General features: G+C 35.8%; 1 protein-coding gene across 3 annotated transcripts in view; it reads right to left on the bottom strand.

The window, feature by feature from the left end:
• Positions 1-24,018, bottom strand: part of LOC128884762 (glutamate receptor ionotropic, NMDA 2B) — a 365,676-nt gene that overhangs the window by 36,890 nt on the left and 304,768 nt on the right. For all 3 annotated transcript variants that reach the window (XM_054138365.1, XM_054138368.1, XM_054138367.1), the window contains one exon: positions 22,739-22,968. In XM_054138365.1, coding sequence (XP_053994340.1) covers positions 22,739-22,968 — 230 coding nt within the window. The remainder of the gene's footprint in view (positions 1-22,738; positions 22,969-24,018) is intronic.

Below are 24,018 nucleotides of genomic sequence, written 5' to 3'. Positions count from 1 at the left end.
TCTCTAATGACAGACGCGTTAGACAAACGAAGAAACAGCTCTTGCCTCGGGCGCTATTGTGCTGGAATTTAGACATGGACGAGGACACTGCTTGCAGGACATTACAACAACAGCCACCGGGGACATGGCACAGTCCCGTGTCAACCCATGCCTGGACAGAGATTGGTGACTTGCGTTTTGCGAAACGAGTAAACAATATCGCAACTGTGTTCGATGCAAACATACGCGTGCAGTGCAATTACGTTCGACTTGATTGCTGCTGGCCCATTCTATACGAAATTGGACACCGTTTAAAATAACATTTCGAATGTTGATGAAATTTTTGCACGTTGATCAAGATTTGAAAAATTCTGGATTTTACGTTTGGATTTGAAATGTAGTGTTGACTGTTATCTGATAAATTATCATCATTGAATCAGCAAGGAGATGGGAATGAGTTTTTGAGTGCTTGAAGTGTAGGCAGAGGAATAATAAATAAAATTTGTTTCAAATGGAATAAACTAATGTTTTTGTTGTTACGAGTGTTCACCAATGTAAAAACTTTTTTATTATACAAAAATAATGTTTCGTTAAAAAGGTATTATAGACTATGTATATATTTATGTGTCATATTTTGTATTCATGCAGTTGTGAAATTGTTTGTTAAATTATTTTAATTAAAAGAAGAGGTTAAAAGAGCTTCATTACAAATAGATGAGTTTTTATTTTCAGGATTCTTTATTCATAAAGGTGGAGAATACCAAGTATTGAATAACTAATTCAAAGAACTTTTACTATATACTTTCCTTAAGAAATTATGCATTTATTGTATAATATCCTATACATTGATTATACATCTATAACCAAATTGTTGAATACTACATTATCATAGTAGTGGTAATAAAAATCATATCACCTTACTAATGAAATATACAGTTTAGTACAATGATTCTATTTAATGTAGCTGCCACATTTGCAATCTATTTTACATATTCGATAGACTATATTTTTAACAAAATGCTGCAATTCCTATTACTAGTCCTATATAATACAAACGTCATGTAATGCCATGTTCGGACATGAAAATGCAATTTTCGTAAGTGGAAAAGACTATAATTCCCAGCAAACTAGAAAACGTAACCAGGGAAAGTTTAACAACTCCTTGGAACGCTGTAAAGTTTTACGATGCAAACAAAAGTCGACGACAGATGCATGAAAGAAGTTTATGTGTGTGTAACGTACATAAGCGTCCTTCTGCTTTTTTATTTCCTGTCACTGTGTCCACCAAACCGATATATTTGTATTACATTGGATTTTACGACCTGTCGCCTGAAGAAACTCACAAAATATACGCGAGGCAGGCTGGATATTTTTCAGGCCAGAATAGATCCATATTTCAATAAGCTTTTTGCGATCAGAGCTTAGCCATCCTTTATCGCATAATATGCTCGACCAGGGACGCAATAAAAACGATACATATTTTCCATTAGTTCTGGATATTGTTCGAATAAGGTGACATTTGCTTGATACCTGATTTTAATGTATGTACATTTGTGATCCACCTTCAATTTTGTAGTATTATATATATAATACATATATCATTCAAATAATGATACGATCAAACGAACTTACCTGTGAAGTTCGATCGTAATTATATGAAGAGCCCCGTTCGAGAAGATATTTCCCACCCATATTTGGAATCACCCAGAAAATGTACCCAAAATCTTCTCGAACGAGTACGGCGACTGTTTTTTCTCTTTCGGGAAACCCACTCTAAAAAATATAACAAAAGCGTCGTGAAGGGAAAAGCATCAAGGACAACAACTTCCTTTTTCTTTTTTCCCTAGCTTTAAACGTTGTGAAATACCCTAGGAACGAGTACTACTACATTTGATCTTCGAAGAACGAGGCTCTTCATATAATTACGATCGAACTTCACAAGTAAGTTCGTTTGATCGTATAAATATATATTATTATTATATAGTTATATATAACAATGGTTTTTTAATGTCAATCTATAATACAATCTTCAATATTAATTCACGTACAAATTATTGCTTTGGAGGAAACCTCTTTAGGTAGCAGTCTTTAATTTATTTGCTAAATGAGAAAAAGTATAATCAACGATGGCGATTATATAATTAATTCAGATTTATTATGTACTAATATATTTCGAAATAAATTGCAGGTTATGAATGGAAGTTATTTATGAATCAACCCAATAATCGAAAATGGAAATTATTACGATTTTGTCAACACGTCTTTAAATTTCCTTTATGCCCTTTAACGAGGAAACCTTGAAAAGGATCATGCGTAGAAAACTCTTAATGCAAAAGTCTTCTAACTCGTAAATTCTGCTCATCTAAAATGGCTTCGGGCAAGTGAATGCTAAACTACTTTCCAAATTGAAATTTCACTCCACGGAAATTTCAGAAATGTGATTCAGATCTACCACGTTCCGCATGGGAGTTTCGCCAAAGTTCCCCGGCTGATAGATGGAAGGGGAGCGTTTGAAAAGTCCTTCAGCGACACTTCATTAGAGTTCCAAATTTCTTTCTTTTAGCTCGCATTTCTCGCGAAGAAAGATGCACGCGTTGCTCTAATAATATTATCACCTTAAACTGTCAACAATGAAACTTGAATAGATGATCTTCAAAGTTGTCGACAAGCAATGAATAATACTTTCTGAGATCTTGATTTTACTATGTACTAAAATAGAAAATTGTATTTATTTTATGAAACTTGTCTTAATCAAAGTTTAAAAATGGTCGGTACCATGGAATTTTTATTAAAGGAATTCTTAAATATCTGTTGCACAAGAACAGTTCTTAAGAAAGTTCTTAAGAAAAGAATTGTTTTCCAGTGGAGTACCACAAGATTTTACTTTTTAAAGAAAAAAAGCTTTCAATAGAATTTTAAAAAATTAGAAATTAATTGTATTTATTTTGGTTTAGTAATTGTTGATTCCTTGAAATAGCGCGTATTTCGATTCAAACACAGAACATCGCATAGTTTGGATTTTGAATAAACTTTAGGTCTTGTTTCAAACCAAATTACGCGTAGCAATTGTAGAGCCTCGTTCTTAGACTTGAAAAGCTCTTCTTCCTTGTCAGCTCGTGTATTTGATTACTGCACCTGCGCGATTGGCCCTCCGTCCACTTTTACCGTGAAACATGAGAAGCAATTACCTTTCTTCTCTGTTGGCACTCTGCCATATCGTTCTCGCTCGAAGAACAAAGAGATTCTATCGCCACTGCACGCTTTATTCTCGGGGAACTGTTTTTTCCTGTTACTAAGCCACTCTTTCCTACAAAGAAGCATTAATTCGAAAGATTAGGCTTCAATGGGAGTACTCGACGCTTTGGAGTCGAATAGAAAAGAAGTAACTGTCCTCTATTGTAAATAACGCTATTAATCGATGATAACATAATTATTATTAATTATGTTTCCTTGCATAAGTAACAAAAATTCATAATTATTTTCGGCTCTTCCTTCAATCATTTCTAGAGCAAACAGAAGTAATGGATATTTGATTAATTAAAGTTTAATGTTACTAATTCAGATATCAAGCATAATACTTGATTACGTTATGCATCGATTAATCATGTATTAGATTACACAGCAATTACGTTAACAATCAAATTTAACAGGTTTTGTATGATTCTGAGTAATATGGTTTCAATCTCGAATGTACCACGTTTTGATTCATTGTATGCGCAATTAGATATTATATTGCAGTAATAATATTCATTTCCAATATCGGTGGAAGAGATATTAATGTTTCTGGAATGTTATTTTAGATGTAAACATATTTAAACAGTACCCACTTATTGAGAAATATATAGAAATCTGTTGGAATTGAAAGTAATACGTAACGTATTTGTAAGTAAATTTGTCAAAAAATTGCTTAAAGTACTATATACTTTCAATAGGTGTAGAAAATATTTGTATTAGATATTTAGTATCGTCAGAAAAATATTCTAAATATCAGCATTTTGTTTGGTCGAGAAGTTGATGTTAAAGACACTTATTGAAGATTTTTACAAAATTAAACGGCTGAACAGAAATTTTTTAAATTTTCATTACACTTCAAAGACGTCACAATAAAATTTGTAACATCAAAAATTTGGTTTTCAATATATTGTGATGACTTTTTCGTACTTTTCGGAGAAGTAAACAGTGACTTTGATTTCAATTGCAAATCATGTCTAAATTAAACAAAAACCATTGTGATGGTTCCACCACGTGTCACTGAACACAAACATACGTGTTTGTCGGTGGTGCAGGGTTGACCTGCGCCGAATTTGGTTAAAGGTATGAAACAGAGTCCGTCGTTCTGAATTAACGTTTCCAAAAGTTCGTTAGAATTTAACAGGAATCGCTGAACTTTGACAGAGTTTAGCGAAAGGACTTGGAACCTGAACGAATCTTGTTGAACTCGACGCAATCCTGACTAACCACATTGGTTTAGAATGAACTCTCTAAACTTAGGGTTCGCTAAGACGATATCCAATTACGTGCGGAGTGGTTTAGTAGGTTTGGTTGGGCCTAGGGAGCTTCGACAGGGATAAGAAGGTTTGGACACGTCTGTTTCCATGTCGAAGGATTCAGAAGCAGGAAGACAGCGGTTAAAATTCGAATAGGGTCCAAAATTATTCGATGAAATTTGAAGGAGTTTGAATAAATATGACAAACTGTAGTTCTTGGAGAGATTCAAAGAGATTCAAAGAGACCAATTTCACTCTAATGGGCTCTTCACAGATCTAACGAAATCTAATGAAGTTTGGAAAAGTGTGACAAGGTGTAGCCTTCTGATTTGGAAACATTTGAAGAGATCAATTTTACTCTAATGGGGTCTTAAGAGATCCTACGAAATCTGATAGACTTTAAAGAACTGTGACAAAGAGTAGTAAGTCTAAACAGATTGGAAGAAGTTTGATACGGTTTGATGAAGTCTGTAAAGTCCATGAAACAATTAAATGTTTCAAGTATTAAGGTTTAGAATGGTTTGGACAAATTGACCTGAACCTAATGAAATCTAAACAGATCTTATTACATTGGATAAAGTGTAGACATTCACGACAGGATGTAGAAGACCCAAGAAACTAAATGCTAAACTATATTTAATTTTGTGCTAGGCAACTGCGACCACGGTATTTTTATATAACAATATAAACACGAAGATTCTTTTATACAGAACTTTGTACGAAAAGATACGACACTAAAGAGTTCTGGAAACGTTTCAAACAGCAAACGGGACAATTTAATCTTTGTTGATGGGCACTTTATCGACATACTGAATGGATGAATGTATCTAGGTTAACGTTTATGGAATACTTTCGTACCAGTTTGCCTGGAAATGTGCTGTAAACTCCAAGGAAGGCTGCTTTTGCGTGAAAGAGAAAAGTTGACTCAGAGTTCGTAAACGTTGAACGCAGCAAAGTGCTTGCGTTAACAGCGAAACCGTTAGACTGGCATGCAAACGACGAGGTCAAAGACGCCGTGAACAACAAAATTGATTGACGCAGCTTTTCTAAGAAGCATACTTTTAAAACTCCTTATACTGTATGTGAAAAAAACAATAGAAAATTTCGCTGAATTGACCAAGCTTGGACATAAAAATTAATTAAATTTTCATTCTTATACTTTTCATAGTTTCAACTATTTTTTAAAGATTTGGGACTATGAACTCTGTACATACTCTAACATTATAGGATAAACTTGAATAGGTTTACTTAGTTCGGGAATGAAGAAAATATTACTGTTTATTATATACTTTATAAATCGTTAGCCTTAAAATGATAATGTTAAAGAGATTATGGTGAAATAAGAAAAATTAGCATTGTTAAAGGACTTTTAATTAAATTCTCTGTATATTTTGAATCATACGGTATATTTTAAGGAAACAGCCTGGCTTTGAGGTGCAGCAGCACCGCGTAACATTTCCTGCGTCTACAAATGAAATAAATAAATATGTAACACAGACCAGACTAGCATTATACGCAACAAGTTGGACATTCTGACGATGGTGTCGAACGTAAAACTGAAAGCATTTCGTAATAGCTTGCTGAGACCCTGGAAATGCATCAATTCAATTCAAAGACAAGCGCACCATCTGCATTTTAAAGTTAGAAGTTGTATTCCCAGATTTTAACAGAGTTCTTTCAAAAAAAAAAACTATAACATTTTGAAGTATTCGAACTTCCTCATAAAAGTTTCAGTATATGTACAATAATGAAAGTACTGAAGTAATTCTTTATTTTCTTCTTATTTTGTTATGTAGAAACACCACTTAAAGCTCGAAACACCTGTTGCCTGGCACCTTGCATACCTGCACACCTGTACACTCGAGGCAACTGAATACGAAATTTTCGTCGCTAATTCAATTGCTTTCCTCGAATAAAATATCTGACGATGGACCACGCCACGGCGAGGAAAAGAACCAAAGAAAATGATGTAGAAATAAGTAAAAGGGACTGCCAAATTGAGACAAAAAGTCCTCATTTCGTATGCGTCCTCGAGCGGGACCATTTTTCAACATATTCGACGTAAATCTCACATTACTTAGGGGGAGAGAGAAATTTAGATTCATGCTCGAAACGTGTAAATCTCGCAGAATGCCGTCGATCACGTTCTCTGTCGTCGGAATTGTTACAGAAAGTTTGCAACTTTACATATGTACATGTCAAAATTATTAAGTTGCTTTATTCTAACGTGAACGTTTAAATATCTGTTATTGCTGATCGTTGAAAATTAAAAAAATATTACAGACAAAAATTATACAAGCTTCATTTTTGAATGCTTACTAAATGAATTTTTTCTGTGCTATTAATAGATGTATAGTATTTAATATATCAAGCAATGATCGATGTGTTCATAAATTAATTTAATCAAGTCGATGTAATACTAATTGACAACTGATAGCTGATAACTACATATATACGAGAACAGATTAAATATTCATGCTCTGGGATCAATATTCCTAGCAGCGCCGGATTAAAGCCATTCCGAATACAATTGCTGTAAATTTTGCTGTAGACATTTTATGGGATTTGCAGATGACGTTACTTCTCAGTGACATTTACTAGTTCCACAGGTTCAGCGACTTCCCATTTACTTGGAGTATTAATAAATTCGTGGACGTAAAGGTAAACAACAATTTCTGTCATGAAGTACGACATAAAATTTCCGCGATGCAGGGTTAAACCAAATATTTTCTTCTATAACTGTTAGTTTCTGGGATGATCGTATGATACAATAAAAATGAAAAAGCCAGTATGTTAAATGGAGTTTCGATACTACGGTACTTTCCCGACCGAAAAACCAGTTTCTCGATATCCCTTTTCCATTTTACAGCAGGTCCTTTATGGTTTCTCCGAGGTGCTTCCTGGCTTCGCATTCCGCGTCATCGACCACGACACAACTCTGTGGCCGTACAAGTAGGGGGACACTTCCTCTTTCAGTTTCTGCGTCGTTTTCCGTCCTCCTATATACCATCGCCAATTTCGAGGAGAATTTTTATCGGACATATCGAGTCGCAGAAACTGTCAAAACAATTCTGCAACTATTTCAATCGATCAGATCCGCGTATATCGCTGATATATAAATTGTAAACAATATAGACAGTCCAGACGTACGTAAAATAAATTTTTCTGAGATTCTGTTAAATGAAATTAATCCCATAGAATTAATTTAAACAATTGCTCCATCCAAGTTTCGATAAATGTGAGTTTTATTACATCATCTTATTATTTCTAATTTTATAAAACTAATTTTTCTTCGAACATCAATTACACTTCCCCAACAGAAGCCGGAATCTGTACCAGAGCTTATCTGATTGTCAAAACATTTCAAGGTGACTTAGTGTATACCTTGAACTGAATGTTATTCAGATTATTCATGGAATAGAATGGCCCAGTATGTGTAGTTGTCTCTAGTATGCGTTCGAGGATTCATGAAATAATTCCAGCTGTTGTAATTGCTACACGTCCTTTCGTAATGTAACGCTGATGATTCATTACTACGTATATTGAAAAGATAAACAATTTCTCTCATTATGCACTGTCCATTCTTCTGTCTCGCGCACGATGACTCGGTAGCGAATCTAAAGACGAATTGTCTTGCGTTTGTACTTCTCACTGAAAGAATTTTTATTGACTTAGATGGAGAGACGAAAAACAAAGACTATAATGTGCTTAATTTACTAAACACAAAAACTGAAACGTTATTAAGTGTTTGTATTATAGACTAGATTATTGAAAAAAAAAAATTATACCTATCTTTAGGTAATTCATGTTTCAGAGACTAGTCAAACCAGTTCAAAGAACTGTCTCGAGCGACATTAGTATACTAAAGTTTCTCTATATATTTTCAAGAATGAAATAAATAATTTATTATAAATGTAGAGTATATTGCTTGATGTTCTACTAGGAAAACACTATCAACAATGTATACTTCGAACGTCTAAAATAAAAATAAAATTTGTCGAACATAGAAAATTTTCATCTCAACATTAAGAAAAAACGATAATGTACAAAAAGTCAGTCCATTTGAGAATCTCTTTACTCACGCGATCAAATTATTCAACAACTGTGAAAAAGAGCAAAAATCTCCAGCGATATTCGCAGACATAACGAGTGCGCTCTTCGAATCGATGCGTCGTGGAAACAATTAAAAGCGAGTAAACACCAGAAACCTCTCAATCTTTGCCGTGTTTGCTCCGTTATCCTCCGCTAATGATGTTTGCCTATTCCCGATTCTGCACACCGAATCCAGATCCCTAATTACGATTCGACGTACGCGTACGTTTACGCGCGCGTTCGTAAGTCGGACGTGCGCGTTGAATGATTAATATTCACCGCGTAATGTATCGTGGTAATTACACGTGCATGATTTCTTTTCGTTTTAATCGTTACGCGAGACGAATTTCAATTCGCTCGTTGGGCGATATAGCGAGAACTCTCGCTTCGTCGAATCACTAAAGCGGAGTCCACAATTGACAGAGATGGTGTTATGAAATCTTTTGGTAACGGTATTCGAGGACTTATTCAAGTGTTGTGATGTTTGAAATGTCGCTACTACCGAGCGCGGTATTGCATGGCGATTAGTACACAGAAGGCAAAAAGTGTCCTTGATTGTTCAATTTTTTTGCTGTTCTTTCACATTTCCACAAAGGGTTCAAAAGAATGTATTGGCTACTGTTGTCGATCAATGGTTGAGGTTGAAAAGAAGTCGCTTCTATTCAAAATCATTCTGAAGCCGATTGTGGACATTTAATTCTAGAGGATTTAATAAATTAAAAGTGCATGAATTTAATATGGAGACTACAGTCAAAAAAGATTCCAAGATATGTAGAGAAATAGGGTAGACATAGTCTCTATCATTAGGTTATTATATTCTTAGTTGTAGTTATTATATCTGTAAGTTTACCTTAGAAAGACACAGCGTTAATTTCTATCTATTACAGTATTTTGAAACACTTCCTCAAACATTCTGTAAAAAATTCGAGTTCTGCAGAATCGAATCAAGAGTGTATGTGGAACGAAAAGGGCCAACTTCTCCACCTCGAAAAAGGTATTACCTTCGAATTCCGTGGAAGTGTTCCCGCAGTTTTGACACTCTTCGATTGCTTCCTGTTCGACAGCTAATGCCGCGTCAACGTAAATTGCGTTGGACAGCGACGTCGAAATAGGGAAGGAGTTCCATCTCTTAAACTTCAATTTCCAGCAGCCGAGACTGTCCTATCACGGCTTTCTTACGGCCATCGTTCCAAACTACTTTGGTCACTTACCGCCACGGCTGCGTTTTGTGGTTCACGCGATGCAATCAGGGCGGAAAGAACATAGTACGTTATTAATTGTTTTCCGTTCGACGGACATTTTGTTCTTTAACAGTGAAGTGTGTCCGAGGCGAAGCCGCGTTAATTAATTCGGAATGTTTCCAATGTGTATTCGGTCTATTCATATTTTGAGCACTGGCTTTGATGTTCTGTTCGATTAATTTTAAATCGTTCAGTGATATGAATTATACGAGTATGACCTGGTAGATTCATTTTATACGAATTCGGTGACGATGATTGCGTGAATTATACTCGATTACGAAGATATGTTTATAATATTCAGTTATGAGTTGGTATGGAAGGAAACTCACTCTCGATGAACCAATTTGGACTTGTTATTGAGAATGATCAGTTATGCGATTTAAATATAAATAACGAAACAAATCAAAGTATAACACATTATTTGCGATGTTTATTCGATTACATTTTCATTTATGTAAAATACTGTAATGTTACTCGTTTATATTTTCATTTATGTAAAATATGCTCACCGTTAATTTCATTCTACAATCCAAATTCAAACGATTATTTAACAAACAACAGATATCCAATTATTTATTTTTTACTCATTACTCGGGTATCTAGATAAAAATTTCGCTCTGTTCTGCTTTAACAATAACATCAAGGCACCCTACTTAAATAAATTGTAATCTTTGGAATGGAAGGACTAAATTATCCCTAATTATCTCATAAATTTTTCTCTCTCCACCGAATGGATAACAATAATATTGCCACCTCGCCTGAAACTCGAGAAGGATTAAAAAGGAGAAGAAGGCTCAACGAGTATTTAAAGTCTCGAGTGTAGCTCCCTCTGAAGCATGTCTTATCTCTTTTCTTTCGTCTAGCCATTTCCCTTTATTACGGTCTGCGTAATTCAGCATCGTATTTCAACTTTTCACCTCGGTTCGCTTCGTCCCTTGTTAATTGTATACCTGCACCCAGATTTGAAATTGGGGATGAAAAATCAATTTGTTGTGTAAGCAGCTTCCAGAAAAATCTGAATGGAATGGATTCTAGAATGTGATATAGAAGAATCTGATGGAGAAGAATCCATCGATCTGCATGGAAGGAGAAACCAACGTACATACGACCTCATGCGATTGGATGAGTGGAGCTAGGGCAAATGCAGAGCTGGTAGAAGCGACATGGAAGCAAACGTTGCATCTCTTTGTAGTGCTTTTTCCTAGAAATATTTCAAGGAGAAGGAGAAATAGAAGGACTTTTTAAATCAACAAAGAAAGCGTATTCGTCATATTCGAATGTTGATTTTTATATAAGATTGACAGAGAAGAAATTGATATGACTACGTAGATAAGATATAGATATATACAGATCTACAAGATGGCCCACGTAACTGGAGCAGACTATACCTCCTAAACTTAGGTTTTGTAAGGATGGGAGTCTACGAATTAACTTAGATTAATTTCAGATTCCATATGGCAGCTGAATGACGTATGATACTCTGGTTCCATTTATATACACCTGTATATGTGTTCTTTTCACGTGACATCCTGTATGAAAAAGCTCAGCAATTCCATTCAACACAGATGGAACTCGATCCACAATTACAAGGTATAAAAGAGGAAGAGAAACTCAACCCACAATTACAAGGTGTTAAGGGACGCAGAGAGCTAGAATCAGGAAGGATCATCCTCGACAAAGAAGAATCAAGGCGATCGAAGTCCAAAAAAATTAAATCGGGACTATGGGTCCTGCTGCATGCTCATCTTTACTATACTTACTCGCGTGAATTATAAGCAACAGTTTAGCAGGATCAGCTCCACTATTTCAGTTTAGCCTGAAAATGATTGTAGCACAAAACTATAATTCGAAAACATGGATACTCTTCATCCCTTCTCTGTTCCTTGTCTACTACGTGTCATGGGATATCCTGCATACTGAAAGCTCGCCATTTTCATCCAACAACGAGGGATAAAGAGGAAGACAGCTAGAACCGTAGAAGTTCAACGTCGACATAGAAGAATCGAGGCGCAAAAAAAGTAGATGGGGAACTTCTACGTGTTCGTCCTTAGATCCCGACAGTTGTTCCCGCGACACGTTCCTCGAACCCCTCGTGGATTAACGTGAACTAGGAATTGCAGACGACCGTCGAACCGATGCCGCGGGTTCGAGCTGTGTAAACGATGTACAATCCTCTTGGTGGTGCTTTCGCGAATCGAGTTCGCGGATTATCCCAGCGATAACACCCCAGCGAGGATTAAAACTGCGCCGGACGAACGGTCGCTATGGAAATGAGCGTAATGCCTGACGATGATATCGGTACTCGTCGCTCGTTCTGGCCGAGGTTTTTCAGCGGTTGGACATAATGAGTGGCAACCGAGAGTGGTCACGGATTAGTGGCTGATGGATCCTCCGCACCATACCTAAACTCGTCTATTATACTACGCGAATTGTACGCACTTGAGGCATTCGACGCGGATTAACACTTGTTTTCGTGTACCATTTCCTGCCACATTTCGAAATTGTGTTAGGCTTGTAGTTTTCATTTCGAGGTGCTGAGAGTTTTCGGAAGTCGAGAGATTCTCGAGAGGAGCGCCAAAATTTAGTTTTTTAGGAACAAAAGAAGGTTTTTATTCTTGTTTTTATTCTTGCAAGAACTATTTCATACGAAAGTCTGAATTGACATTTGAAATCGTTCCTTATGCACATGCTTGTTTAAACAAACAATTTACAAAATATTGATTAATAAACAAAAAAACATAAATAACCAAAATGTGGTTTGAGAACAATAAATAAATGAAAATAAACAGTGTTTATTAAGTTTATGGTTTGACTCAATGTTTTAAAATAATTTAAAAATTAAATAAATAAACATATATTAGAACTATCGAACTGTAATTTGACCTATATACGTCAAACATCTTAAAATTGCATAATTATTAACAAAGCTTCTGCTGCAATTTGTTCACAATTAAATAGTCATTTTCATGACTAATACAATTTCAACGTGTTCTAGATCCACGTTTTCGTTAATATTTTCTTAATAATTCGAATCGCGAAAAATACACTGCCGTATCATTTTTAAACCACTCCAAGCCGCCTATTTAAAAATACGTAATTGTAGCGTACCATGCATAGCAAAACTCAAAAGAGGAACTTTCCAACGGCTTTAAGTCATCCTGTTTAATCTGATGAGCAACGCCAACATCGAGTGAGCTGCGCAAACTCGTCATAACCGAGGTGCACAGTCTGCGACGAAACCAAAAAGACCTGAAATAATATTTGTTTCCTTGCTTTACCTTCAACTTCAATTCCTTGTCGCGTTTAAACATACCCCAGTGATTCGTTGCTCTGTGTTGCTTCCATCTTCCATTGCATAATTACAGAGCCACGCTTTCCTTGCCCTAAAGCAACGTTGTTGATGCAAGGGCCACTGCAGGTCCATATAATATTCAGTGATTCAAAGTACTCAAGGGTCCACTCGTCGTTAATACGACAGACAGAGTAAACCATAACGTTCGGTTACGTTCCCCGAAAATTCAATGGCCGCACGATTAAACAAGGTACTTTCCAAGTGACACAACCACATCCCACGGGTGTTTCGATACGAATTGTAAGAGAATTTTACAGGGAGAAGTCTTGCCATACGCGAAAACTGGAATAAAAATTCAACTCGACGAGGAAAGCTGATATTCGACGTGTCTGAACATTGGTCGATTCTGACGTTTCACACGTTCAACTATCTGTATTATTTTTCCAAATGTCTATTTTTTTGGAACTTGTTCGGTACACTTCCAAACTGTGTGTTCGTAGGTGACTTCAACATTTTTTTACTGAAGATATGGTTGAAAGGAAATAGGAAAATGATATTAAATTTTGTAAGGAATTTAATAACACATTTGCATTATATACGTTTATGTTTATATAAAAGTTGGTCCATCGTAGAATATTCTATATTTGTTTAATGTATATACTACGGTTGGTATCAAGACATAAATCGATATTTTTTGATATTTATCATGACTCCTAAATCTATTATTATTCATATTAACAAGTACTATTAATATTGTTCGTCTTCGTTAACCTTGTGTATTGATATGCTATGCATTGCAATTTAATAAAGTGATTGAACAGTCATATGTTACCATAGCGTATATAATTTTCTTTTTAGAAGAACCGATTATAAAATGTTCATTCTTTTTAAATCCACCGTAACATGACCTATTTCCAAGTAAAACTTCCAATCGCTTTAACAACCCCATCGTTCACTTTATCCTTCGTTCCTATTTTCATCGAAGCTTATGACGAGTTAGCTCGCTTATTTCTTTCCACTCGATTTCATTTCAAGACCCATTATTGGCGATCGTGGCGATAAATGTGACGTCTGTCGAATCTGTCGAGAGTCTGACAGACAATGAAGTTGAACATTTTTATGTAACACAGTTACTTGAAGAAAAATAAAGAATTGTCTTACAGCTACTTTCTGTTCTAAATTAACACGAATTTATTTTTTATCAATATAAAATATGATCTTTTAATGCTGCTACGAATTAGGTTATAAGAGTATGTGTATCGAATGGAACTGTATATAGATTTGATTAAATTCAAATTAGAGTTCAATTAAATTCTCTTCACTATTTTTGTTATTATTTATTATAAACATTGTTTAGTTAGAAGTATATAAAACACCTGAGTGATAGAAAATATCAGGTATGCTTAGTATAATTTTTGACTACATTTAGGTAGCTTGAAAAATGTAACAATTTAGATTGTGCATAACTGGGTCAATTTCGACCCATAGGAATCCATATACTCCTGTATACCAAGTTTTATCAAAATGTAGTCACTTTTCGCATTTTGTGCCGTTACATTGGATCCGCTATTTAGAATTTCTAAACTCTGAGTTCAGATTTGGAATTAACAACCTGAAAAACTCCTGTATACCAATTTCATCTAAATTCAGTCATTTTTCACATTTTGAGTCGTTATGTTGTATCTGCCATTTTGAATTTTTAAAATCTGAGTCCGGATTTGGAATCAGCGATCTCAAAAATCCCTGTATACCAATTTCATCTAAATTCAGTCATTTTTCGCATTTTGTGTCGTTATGTTATATCCGCTATTTTGAATTTCTAAATTCTGAGTTCAGATTTGGAATCAGCGACTTCAAAACCCCCTGTATACCAAATTTTATCAAAATCGATCATCAGGAAAAATGGATATAAATGTTTCTCTTTCAAAGAACTTCGAGGGATTCTCCAACCAGGAAATACTACAATGTTTAATATTATGTCACGAAATTTAGAGGGGTGTTCCTTCCAGGAAATACTACAGTGTTTACTAGTATTTCTCGGAATTGGAACGGCCTAGCAAGGACACATGGTTGTATGTATATAGGTCATTACCTCTGTCACTCTTATAATTGTCTATAAAATAGGAAACTTTGAGGTGTCATAGCTCAGCATGGAATTGTCCGATTCGATTCTACTAAAATTCTATTTGCAGGGCACAATTTCTACTACCTAATACATAGTTGTTACCATTATCAGATACTTTTAAACAATTGTTTTTTTTTTATAACAATGTATGTCACTTTGAAGTGCCTAACTCGGCGTAGAATCGTCTGATTCGATTCTAACAAAATTCAAATTAAAAGGTGAAATTTCTACTATCTAATAGGTAGTTACTATCATTGTTAAATACTTTTAAACAACTGTTTTTTTTTAAATATATAATTATTAAATATTACCTTCATTGTACCATGTAACGCGACGATTCGATTCTAACAAAATTCAAATTGAAGAACGGAATTAGAATTATCTAATAGATTGTTATGATCATTGTTAGATACGCTTAAAATTTTGTTTTATTTATTGCTATACTGGCCGGAAATAAAATCCTGGTGTAGTAATTGCATGCTGGTAGTTAACTTGCGGTTCCAGCCAAGTAAATATTAGTATCAAAGGTACCACATGATACTAAAATAAAAATAGATTCATTTCAAAATATTTGACAATTTGCTCTACGTGCATGTTACAATCATCTTTAAGATTAAATCGATATTCTTCTGATAGTTATCTTAATTCTTAAATCTTACCATCACAAGATATGTCATTAATTCTCTTGCTCATAGTGAAACGATTGACATGTAATAACAGAGTTTTTACAAAATCGAGTCACAATTTTCAGATTTAAGTTTACTATAGATTAGTACCAAGTGGAAAGTATAAAATATATATCCTAAAATTATTTCTTTGCTCCGCAAAGATAGTGATCGCGGTCAGTTAAAAATTCCGCGCTGTTTATTTGGTCAAAGTATCCGCAGCGCTTGAAATTTCGATGGAAGATTAAAAATACTGTTGAGGTTCATCCAAATGGCGCCGAGCTTTGTGAGCGGAATATCCCAGCGGCGTAGGATGGAAAGGGGAAAACTGTTTAGCGTCCCAGATCATTTTCCACGAGCGAGGCTTTGGGCGTTTCCGGAGTTTCTTTGAAGGCAATCGTAAAGCTTACCCCTTGTTCGATCATTGCGAGACGTAACCGTGCCATAAAAGGAAAATCGATTCCGGCACTTCTCTCCTTACATATATCCGAGAAATGGAGCGTTTTAGAAAAGCCCCGTGCACAATGGTTGCGAGCTAGGGAAAAATAAAGATACCGTGGAAAACAGATCCACGGAAGTGATAAAGTTAATAGGTCTTTGCGTTCTCGGCGTCGAACGCGACGTTAATTCCTTCCCATTCGTCATGAAAATGACTTTCATGGTTTATTATGGTTTATAATACTACTAATAATACTTTTCGCTGGTTAAATTTTGATACTTGTTTTTCTAATAGTACTTTTACGCATATTTGTATGTTTCTATCTTTTATCCATTATTAATATGTAAATACCTGAAGGGGACTCCAATAAAATACTTTATATAATATAAACATATTATCAAGTCTTTTTACTTTCAGATATCAACAAGGAAGAAGAAATCCACCTTCCCTAAACAATTATAAATAGACTGCGGATATGTATGTATTTATGGTAAATGAAATTACGCAGATATCTATAAGAATGCATACAAGTGTAGAATATATAGAATATCAACAGTAATACATATGTAATACCGTTAAATGATCTGCAATCGGTGATATAAATTAATGGAGCTGCTGAAACCTGTTCGAAATACCAATAAAACGTGGATTAAATCGATTTCGAGAGGAGCGTTTTATCTCTAGCGTGGGGTTATTCAAATAACCCCGAGTTTCCGACGGTAAATCCAACGATGTCTGAGAAAGAATACGCTAACAGGAGCAATCATAACTACACTCGGGCAATTTCCAAGCTTACGGCTGTTTCTATTGTGGCTTTTTCAATTACAGCCTCTAGCGCACGACTTCGTCGCTATATCCCCGCAACGAGCGAGCGATTCATATTCGAACAAATCCACAATTTTCTACGGCACAGTGAAACCATTTTTCCCTATCTTTGTGCGACCTTGCACAGAGAAGAGTTCCTCTTGAGAACCGGGGTTTGTAATTATACCGTGAATGAAGTAATCTCCTTTGGGTTACGAACTTCCCTTGTCCCTCGTTTTGTAATTATCAGTGGTCCTGGTAAAAGGACACGATCCCCTTTGGAGATTCGATGACGACGTTAAAATTGTATGCCAACGGAAGAAAGTGGAACGTCAGAAAATACTTTCATTGATCACGTTCGACGGATTTCCATTGCTAAGTCTACGAAGACTGAGGCAGCAGTTTTGAGGGTCTATCAATTGTATAATGTTGTAAATATGCTATTAAATCTGTGTAAAATATTTTAAGAATTTTTAATTAAGTTTAAGTCATTTTATCAATTTTATGAAATTATTTTATGTTAACTTTAATTCTTGTTAAGATGTGAATTTATGTGATTATTATATTTTGTCATTTCAACAATTTTCAATATTTTCTTTATATTTGAGGTTTTTATCATTATTGAAATTCCTATTATTTAATCATTTAATTCAAGATAGGATTCCCTGTAGCATCTTCCATAACTATTTATAAGTTATTATATTTCTAAATTGCTACTTAAATCGTATGTAAAATTTTAGATTTACATAATCATTCGTTTTCTTTAGATGAATTTTTGAGAATTTCGTAATTTTTAACATCCCAAATTAGAATGTAATGAAAATTCTCTAAGGATATATCTACATTGTGTTTATTGTCGTATGAGAATTTGAAGTGAAGCCATTATTTAATAGTATTTCCTCTATGCCAAGCATAAAAAAAACCTTCAAAAAGTAAGCAGTCTTAAATTTCATTTATATTAAAGAAAATGCAATAAGTATGTATATAATACAATAACAATTTTTGTATCAGTTTATATTCAGTAAATCCCCTCTATCCATTCCGTTGTAAATTAATATACCCTTAAACAAACTAAAACGATTTTGTTAACCGAATTCGAAAAGGAGGAGGTTACTCAATTCGACATGTATATTTTTTTGATCCCCGAGGTGATCCTCGTTGAAAAGTGTCTTTACTCGTAAAATACACGCCAGCCTCGTTCCTCGCATTATCGTTGAACCACTCGAGCGGAAAATTGATTCGCGCTTAATCCCCGCCATGAATTTCGTTTCGGTTTCACGCACGCGAATCACATTTGTTTTCGGAGGAATTTCAATTCCCGAAGACACTGCTGTCGTTAGGGAGTTCGTCCAGAGTTCACGGTACTTCGATCTTCTTATTCCTTTACGCAGAACGTTCCCCAAAGTCGATTCGTTATACACGTCGACGATGAAATCGATTTTCTCCTAGGAGAGAAGGAGATATAGCTGTTCCGTATGTCGCAATTTGTCCATTTCTCAGCGAGCGTGTTTTCAACCCAATTTAGGGCGACAATTCAGAGGTGAAGAATTATGAAATCTTAGCAAAATATATTTATTATTCATTTTATACAATTCCTTGTAAGGACTATGAGATTTTAATAAAATGTCGTAACTATTTATTCTGTGTTATTCCTTTTAAGAATTGAGAAACCTTAACAAGATGTATTTATTATTCATTTTATATTTCATTGAGTAAATGTATCGGAATACGGTTTTAACAAGTTGTTAATTTATGGCTGATACTATTTCCTATTAAATTGTTTGTAAATGTTCTGAGACTTTCATATTTATTTTAAAAAATCACTTGTGGAATATCATTTATTGTGATCCAACCCCTCAAGATACTTTCTTCTCATTTTTCAAATTTCTCGTTTCGACAAGCTTCCTTGCAAACCTCTCCTCAAGTTTTCCATATTTCACCCTATTTCCAGACATCCAGAGTTCCCGGGTCAAGGAAGACGGCAGTTTTTCCTTTATCCTGCCTGCATTACCTCCCGAAATGTTTAACCCTTTGCACTCGGAGCCATTTCTGTACAGAATGTGCAAACAGAAATCACGTCGTATTACATAATGTAATTCATAAAACATGTACCTTACTGTAATGATACTCGAGCTTACATGAATCTTTAGACATTGAGGAACATATTTATGTAAAAAATCGCTGAAAAAATCACTGAAAAAGTAATAGATATGCATTGATAGTTTCCATATTTTAAACTGCAATCTTAGGCTTTCTTGTTTACCTCCACAAATTGCACATCTTACATTCTTATACAAATGCTGATTGTCGCTTTTTTAAGATGTGGACTATTTACACATTCGTTTTCCATGTAACACAATCTCATATTTGTTATACACATCTTAATATATGTATCATATTTTTATTTGATTTTTCGTGATATTTGAATAGAAACCTTCAAGGAATCATACACTTTTACAAATTTTACGCTCCTATAAGTTTATCCTGTGTAATCACTAATAAAGTTTGCCTGAACTGACGATATCCACTCGGAAGAAGCATCCAAGTGCAAAGGGTTAAAAAAACTTGGTCAAAAACGGGAGGATGCAAATTCCACGGGAAGTTGCGATCGAGAACGTTTCACCGAAGGGATGGCACTCTCGAGGACGTGCTCGTAATGTCGTCAAAGCGAAGAAACAACGGCACTGGGAACAGTTGGCAGCGACGAGAGGTCGCCTCGACGGAGCGGGAAAGAATAATGGATAATAGCGGGTGCTCGCACGGCTGCAGCCCGAAATTGAATTTTCCTTGTGGAATTTCGCGACGGAAACTATGAAGCTGCTCCTTGGAAATTATGTTTCTAGGGGCGGCGCGGGGTAACTGTCCCCTGTTTCGTGCTTCCATTTACGTGCTTCGGTTTCATCGTCACGGGCTGCGAACTCGGAAAACTCTGATTAGTAGTAACGACACCGTGGCTAATCGCATTCACGTCCACCAAGCGGAACGCGAACTCGTTGAAAGGACGTTTCATCCGTTAAGGCTATCCTTGCATAAAAATTACCACAAAGTTGACTGATTTTTAGAATTTCAATCTTGGTAAATGTGAAGAGAAGAATGACAAAAATTGTACTGCATTGAGACATTATCGAGGTCGGTTGATACCATACTCGAGCGACCTTTCATTGAAATGAAAATGAGGAATACTCCTACACTGGGGATGGTTATGCAAATTCATATTTTTGCTGATCGAGATAAAGAATTGAGATTTAAATGAAAGCAGGTTTTATCTTCTTAACGTGTATTTTATTGTTGACATTTTGTATATTTTTGCTTTCACACAAAAATACAGGCATCATCGTACAATTTTCTACATTTTCACTTGCAGTAAATGCATAAACAACCGCAGTTTAGAAATGACTATCTGAAATTATTTATTTGAAAATAAAAATAATTCATTTAAAATGATGGCTACCTACTTCATATTATTTCGTTATTTTTTTTTATTTCAAGTTTCACGAAGAAAATAATCCTCAAAATAATATATAATTAAAGCAATCTATGTATTTCAAGAAATCTTTACAGTAATTTATTTCTAATACTCTTTACTTCGAAATCTTTTTCTTCAAAAACTTCATCTGTAAAAAGCTTTTGTTTAGGTTCACATAATAATGTCGTAAAAGAAAATAATAATTCCACTGTTGTTAACGATGCAAGGAGGGTGTTATACTTTTGGAAAGTCTCTCTTTCGCTTACAAGTGAATTATTATTTAACATAGACAGGCCAGTTCTGTCATCTAATAAAAATGTCAATACCTTAATTTCTCCTTCAGCTTGAATAACAAACATGAAAACGTTTGCTATTTTATCTTCATCTTTATCGAAGAAGCAGTGAATAGATAGATAGATGATTTATTCCTTTAATTTTTACATAAGGAAAAACTTTTGCTTACATCACATCATTTACAAATCATAAAAAGAAAAAGAAAAAGAAACATCTAACCTATATTACATACCTCTGAAACAAAAACAACTAAAGCTAACTCTAAATTTATAAATTCTGCAGCCTACTATTCCTCCGAAAAAGCAGTAGTTGTATATTATTTTTTATTGCCACACTTATAAGCAAAACTTCACCAAAGCGAAGAGTCGTTAGTAAGTGATCACTTTGATCCATAAGATGCTTTCGTCGAAAGTCGAGTGAATTTTTGATGTACAATAATTCCCAGAACCAATTTTCAGTCGCAGAGCATAAGCTCTGCGTGTGCCAGCGAAAAGATTAATCACTTTATGTACTTGCCTAATTTGCTATTCTCTCTACTATCTCAAATAGAAATGACTTTCTTTCAAAGAGCACTGCAGTAGATTGCACCCTCCTCGTCCTCGTCGCTCTGAAGTTCTTTTACCAACACACATCTGCAAAGACACGCTCGCAGCCGTCACTCCATTCGTAGGCAAGCATCCATTACTTCAAACAATGTTATAAAAGATCTCAGTAATGGTACACGTTGGGAACTCGCGTTGCGTGATCCGTGCAGCGGAAAAATTAGTAAAATCGTAATGCAAGGCCCATTACGTGGGAATAAAGGTCAATTTATAACGAGGCGAAAATTGTTTTCCCTAAGGGCAACCCTTAGTTCGGAAAATGCTTCCCGATGGGCTCGTTTCCGACGTGTTTAACACTGTTAGCTCGTTACACGAGAACTCCAGCCTTTTCGGGTTGCGCGCGCAGGGGGCTGCTTTAGCAAACTCGCACCTTAATTTTGCATCAAGCCCCGACATCTTAGGGTTACTCCTGTGAGCGCGAACTCCTTGGAGAACAATGTGCCACGGACGCCTGTACAGCGATTGCTGTGCATAATTATTCGTGCAAAAGCTGCTTATCATATCGAGAATCAATAGGAGAAAGATAATAGGTACAAGCATTATTCAAATGGATTGTAATCGGTAAGAACTGACGTTGTAATCAAACTTACTTTAGCGTTAATTTTGTAAAAATGACGTGATACTTGGTTTAGTATTTTTAAATATACACACTCTTTACGCATTTGATAAATGTTTTGTTTGATTATTTTAGTGAGTAGGATTTAATTCAACAAAGTGCTTTGGAGATGGATAAATAAGTTGGTTTTTGTGTTAGTTTGAAAAATGTTCTACTTGATAATTTTAGTGGGTAGGATTAAATTCAATAAAGAGGTTTGTAAACGAATAAATAATTTCAGCCTTTGAATTAGTTTGAGAAATCATAATGATTCAGAAATAAATTTTAGTCTTTTATTATTAATTGTGAAGAGAAGAGTCTTCTCAATAGACCTCTATAATATCAAAAAACTGAGAGATGGATTGTAAATGTAAATACAATAAAGTTAGCTATCGAATCAATCACCCTTGGTACCATTTAGGAGTGCAATTTCAATGACCACTACCATTTTATCCCCATCTCTATACAAAACTCGACGATCTCAGTAAATGTTACTTTAATTTACTTATCGTACAAGCGAGAAAACCGTGTACACTGGTACTGTAAAGTATCCAGTTACCTTAAAACATCCCCGTCAAGGGAAGACGATAAGCCCTTGGGCTCCATCGAGCAATAGAGATTCGATCGACGAGAGGGTAAGCAATTCTTTCGACTTACTCGACCATGTCGGACTCCTTGGCCACTCGGCAGTGAACGCCACGATCCACCAGACATTTTCCGCTTACAGGGTCCGGTGGCGCGAGATTGATGTAGGGCGGCTCTTCCAAGAAGGTTATTTTCAAATAAAACTTCTCCGGCACTCCTTGAGGGGGCGTATGGCTGTTTCCTGGCCAGACAATGTCCTTGATGTCCAGACCCTCCTTCTCCCAGGACTTCCAGACGCCGATCTGTTAACACAAATGGAAGAGAAAGATCGATGAGTTTGTCCAGGAACGTAATTAATTTCAAACGGCGAGTGACTTGTAATCTACAACTTCTCGCGAAGTTACATTTACGCTGGTTATCTTTGACGAGTCTTTCGACTTTACTTTGCATGAGATGCTCGGTTGGGGATTTAATTAAAGAGACAGATTAACGAAGGACTTATATTTGTTACTGATTATATTGTAGAGCAATAAATAACGAAAAGTTCTGTCACCCATTTTTGGGTGACGTGTCGACCAACGTGTTAAGAAGGAATCGAAGAGTTGTGTTTAAAAAAACTAGATATCCGTACCAATTCGTTCTCTAGGTTAGTCCAGAATGAAACACCCTCCCTTCCATTTTCCCTCGTTTCCTCTTCTCTACTATCCACCCTTTCAAACCGCCACGGTACATAGGTCCTGCGCTCCGTGCAAACGATGCAGGGCATCCCCCACTTCTCTTACCCCAAAAAGGCCAGAGCGGTTTCCCTCACGACAAAAAAAGAAAGATGACTACTGAGGGATGCGGTCGACTATTTTCGAAACGAATTTTCTCGCCTCGCGGAGAAAGTAGAGAAAATTGGGAACGATCCTGGCGAGAGAGGTGAGCGGCTACAACTTCATCATCGTTTCGAATATGTAATAGGACGGGGGGATAGAGAGGTCTCTTGTGTACGGCCGGCCATCATGCGAATATTGGATACAGATACAGGTCGAATGTGCGGCGATGAAAATTCATTCGTTCGCCCTCGGGGCCGCTCCTCCGCGTTGACGTCCTCGTCGTCGATTGACGCGAAATCGCAATTTTTCATTCCCTCGTGACACGAAGGAAACAAAGACGGACGGGGAACGAGCGACAGCAATTTTTCGCGTCAAACTTTGATTAAGCATGACAGGATGCTAGCTGGTCTAGCCGGGGACGCGTAGCATCGGTGTTATTAAAAACACACATAGGACAGAGTGTGTAGGTTTGTTAGAAGACACAACGAATTTCGTGTAGATAGCGACTGGGGTTAATTCGGTAGTGTGTACAAC

This window comes from Hylaeus volcanicus, chromosome 2 (genome assembly GCF_026283585.1).
Source record: "Hylaeus volcanicus isolate JK05 chromosome 2, UHH_iyHylVolc1.0_haploid, whole genome shotgun sequence".
NCBI lineage: Eukaryota > Metazoa > Arthropoda > Insecta > Hymenoptera > Colletidae > Hylaeus > Hylaeus volcanicus.
This window is presented reverse-complemented; position numbering and strand designations above follow the sequence as displayed.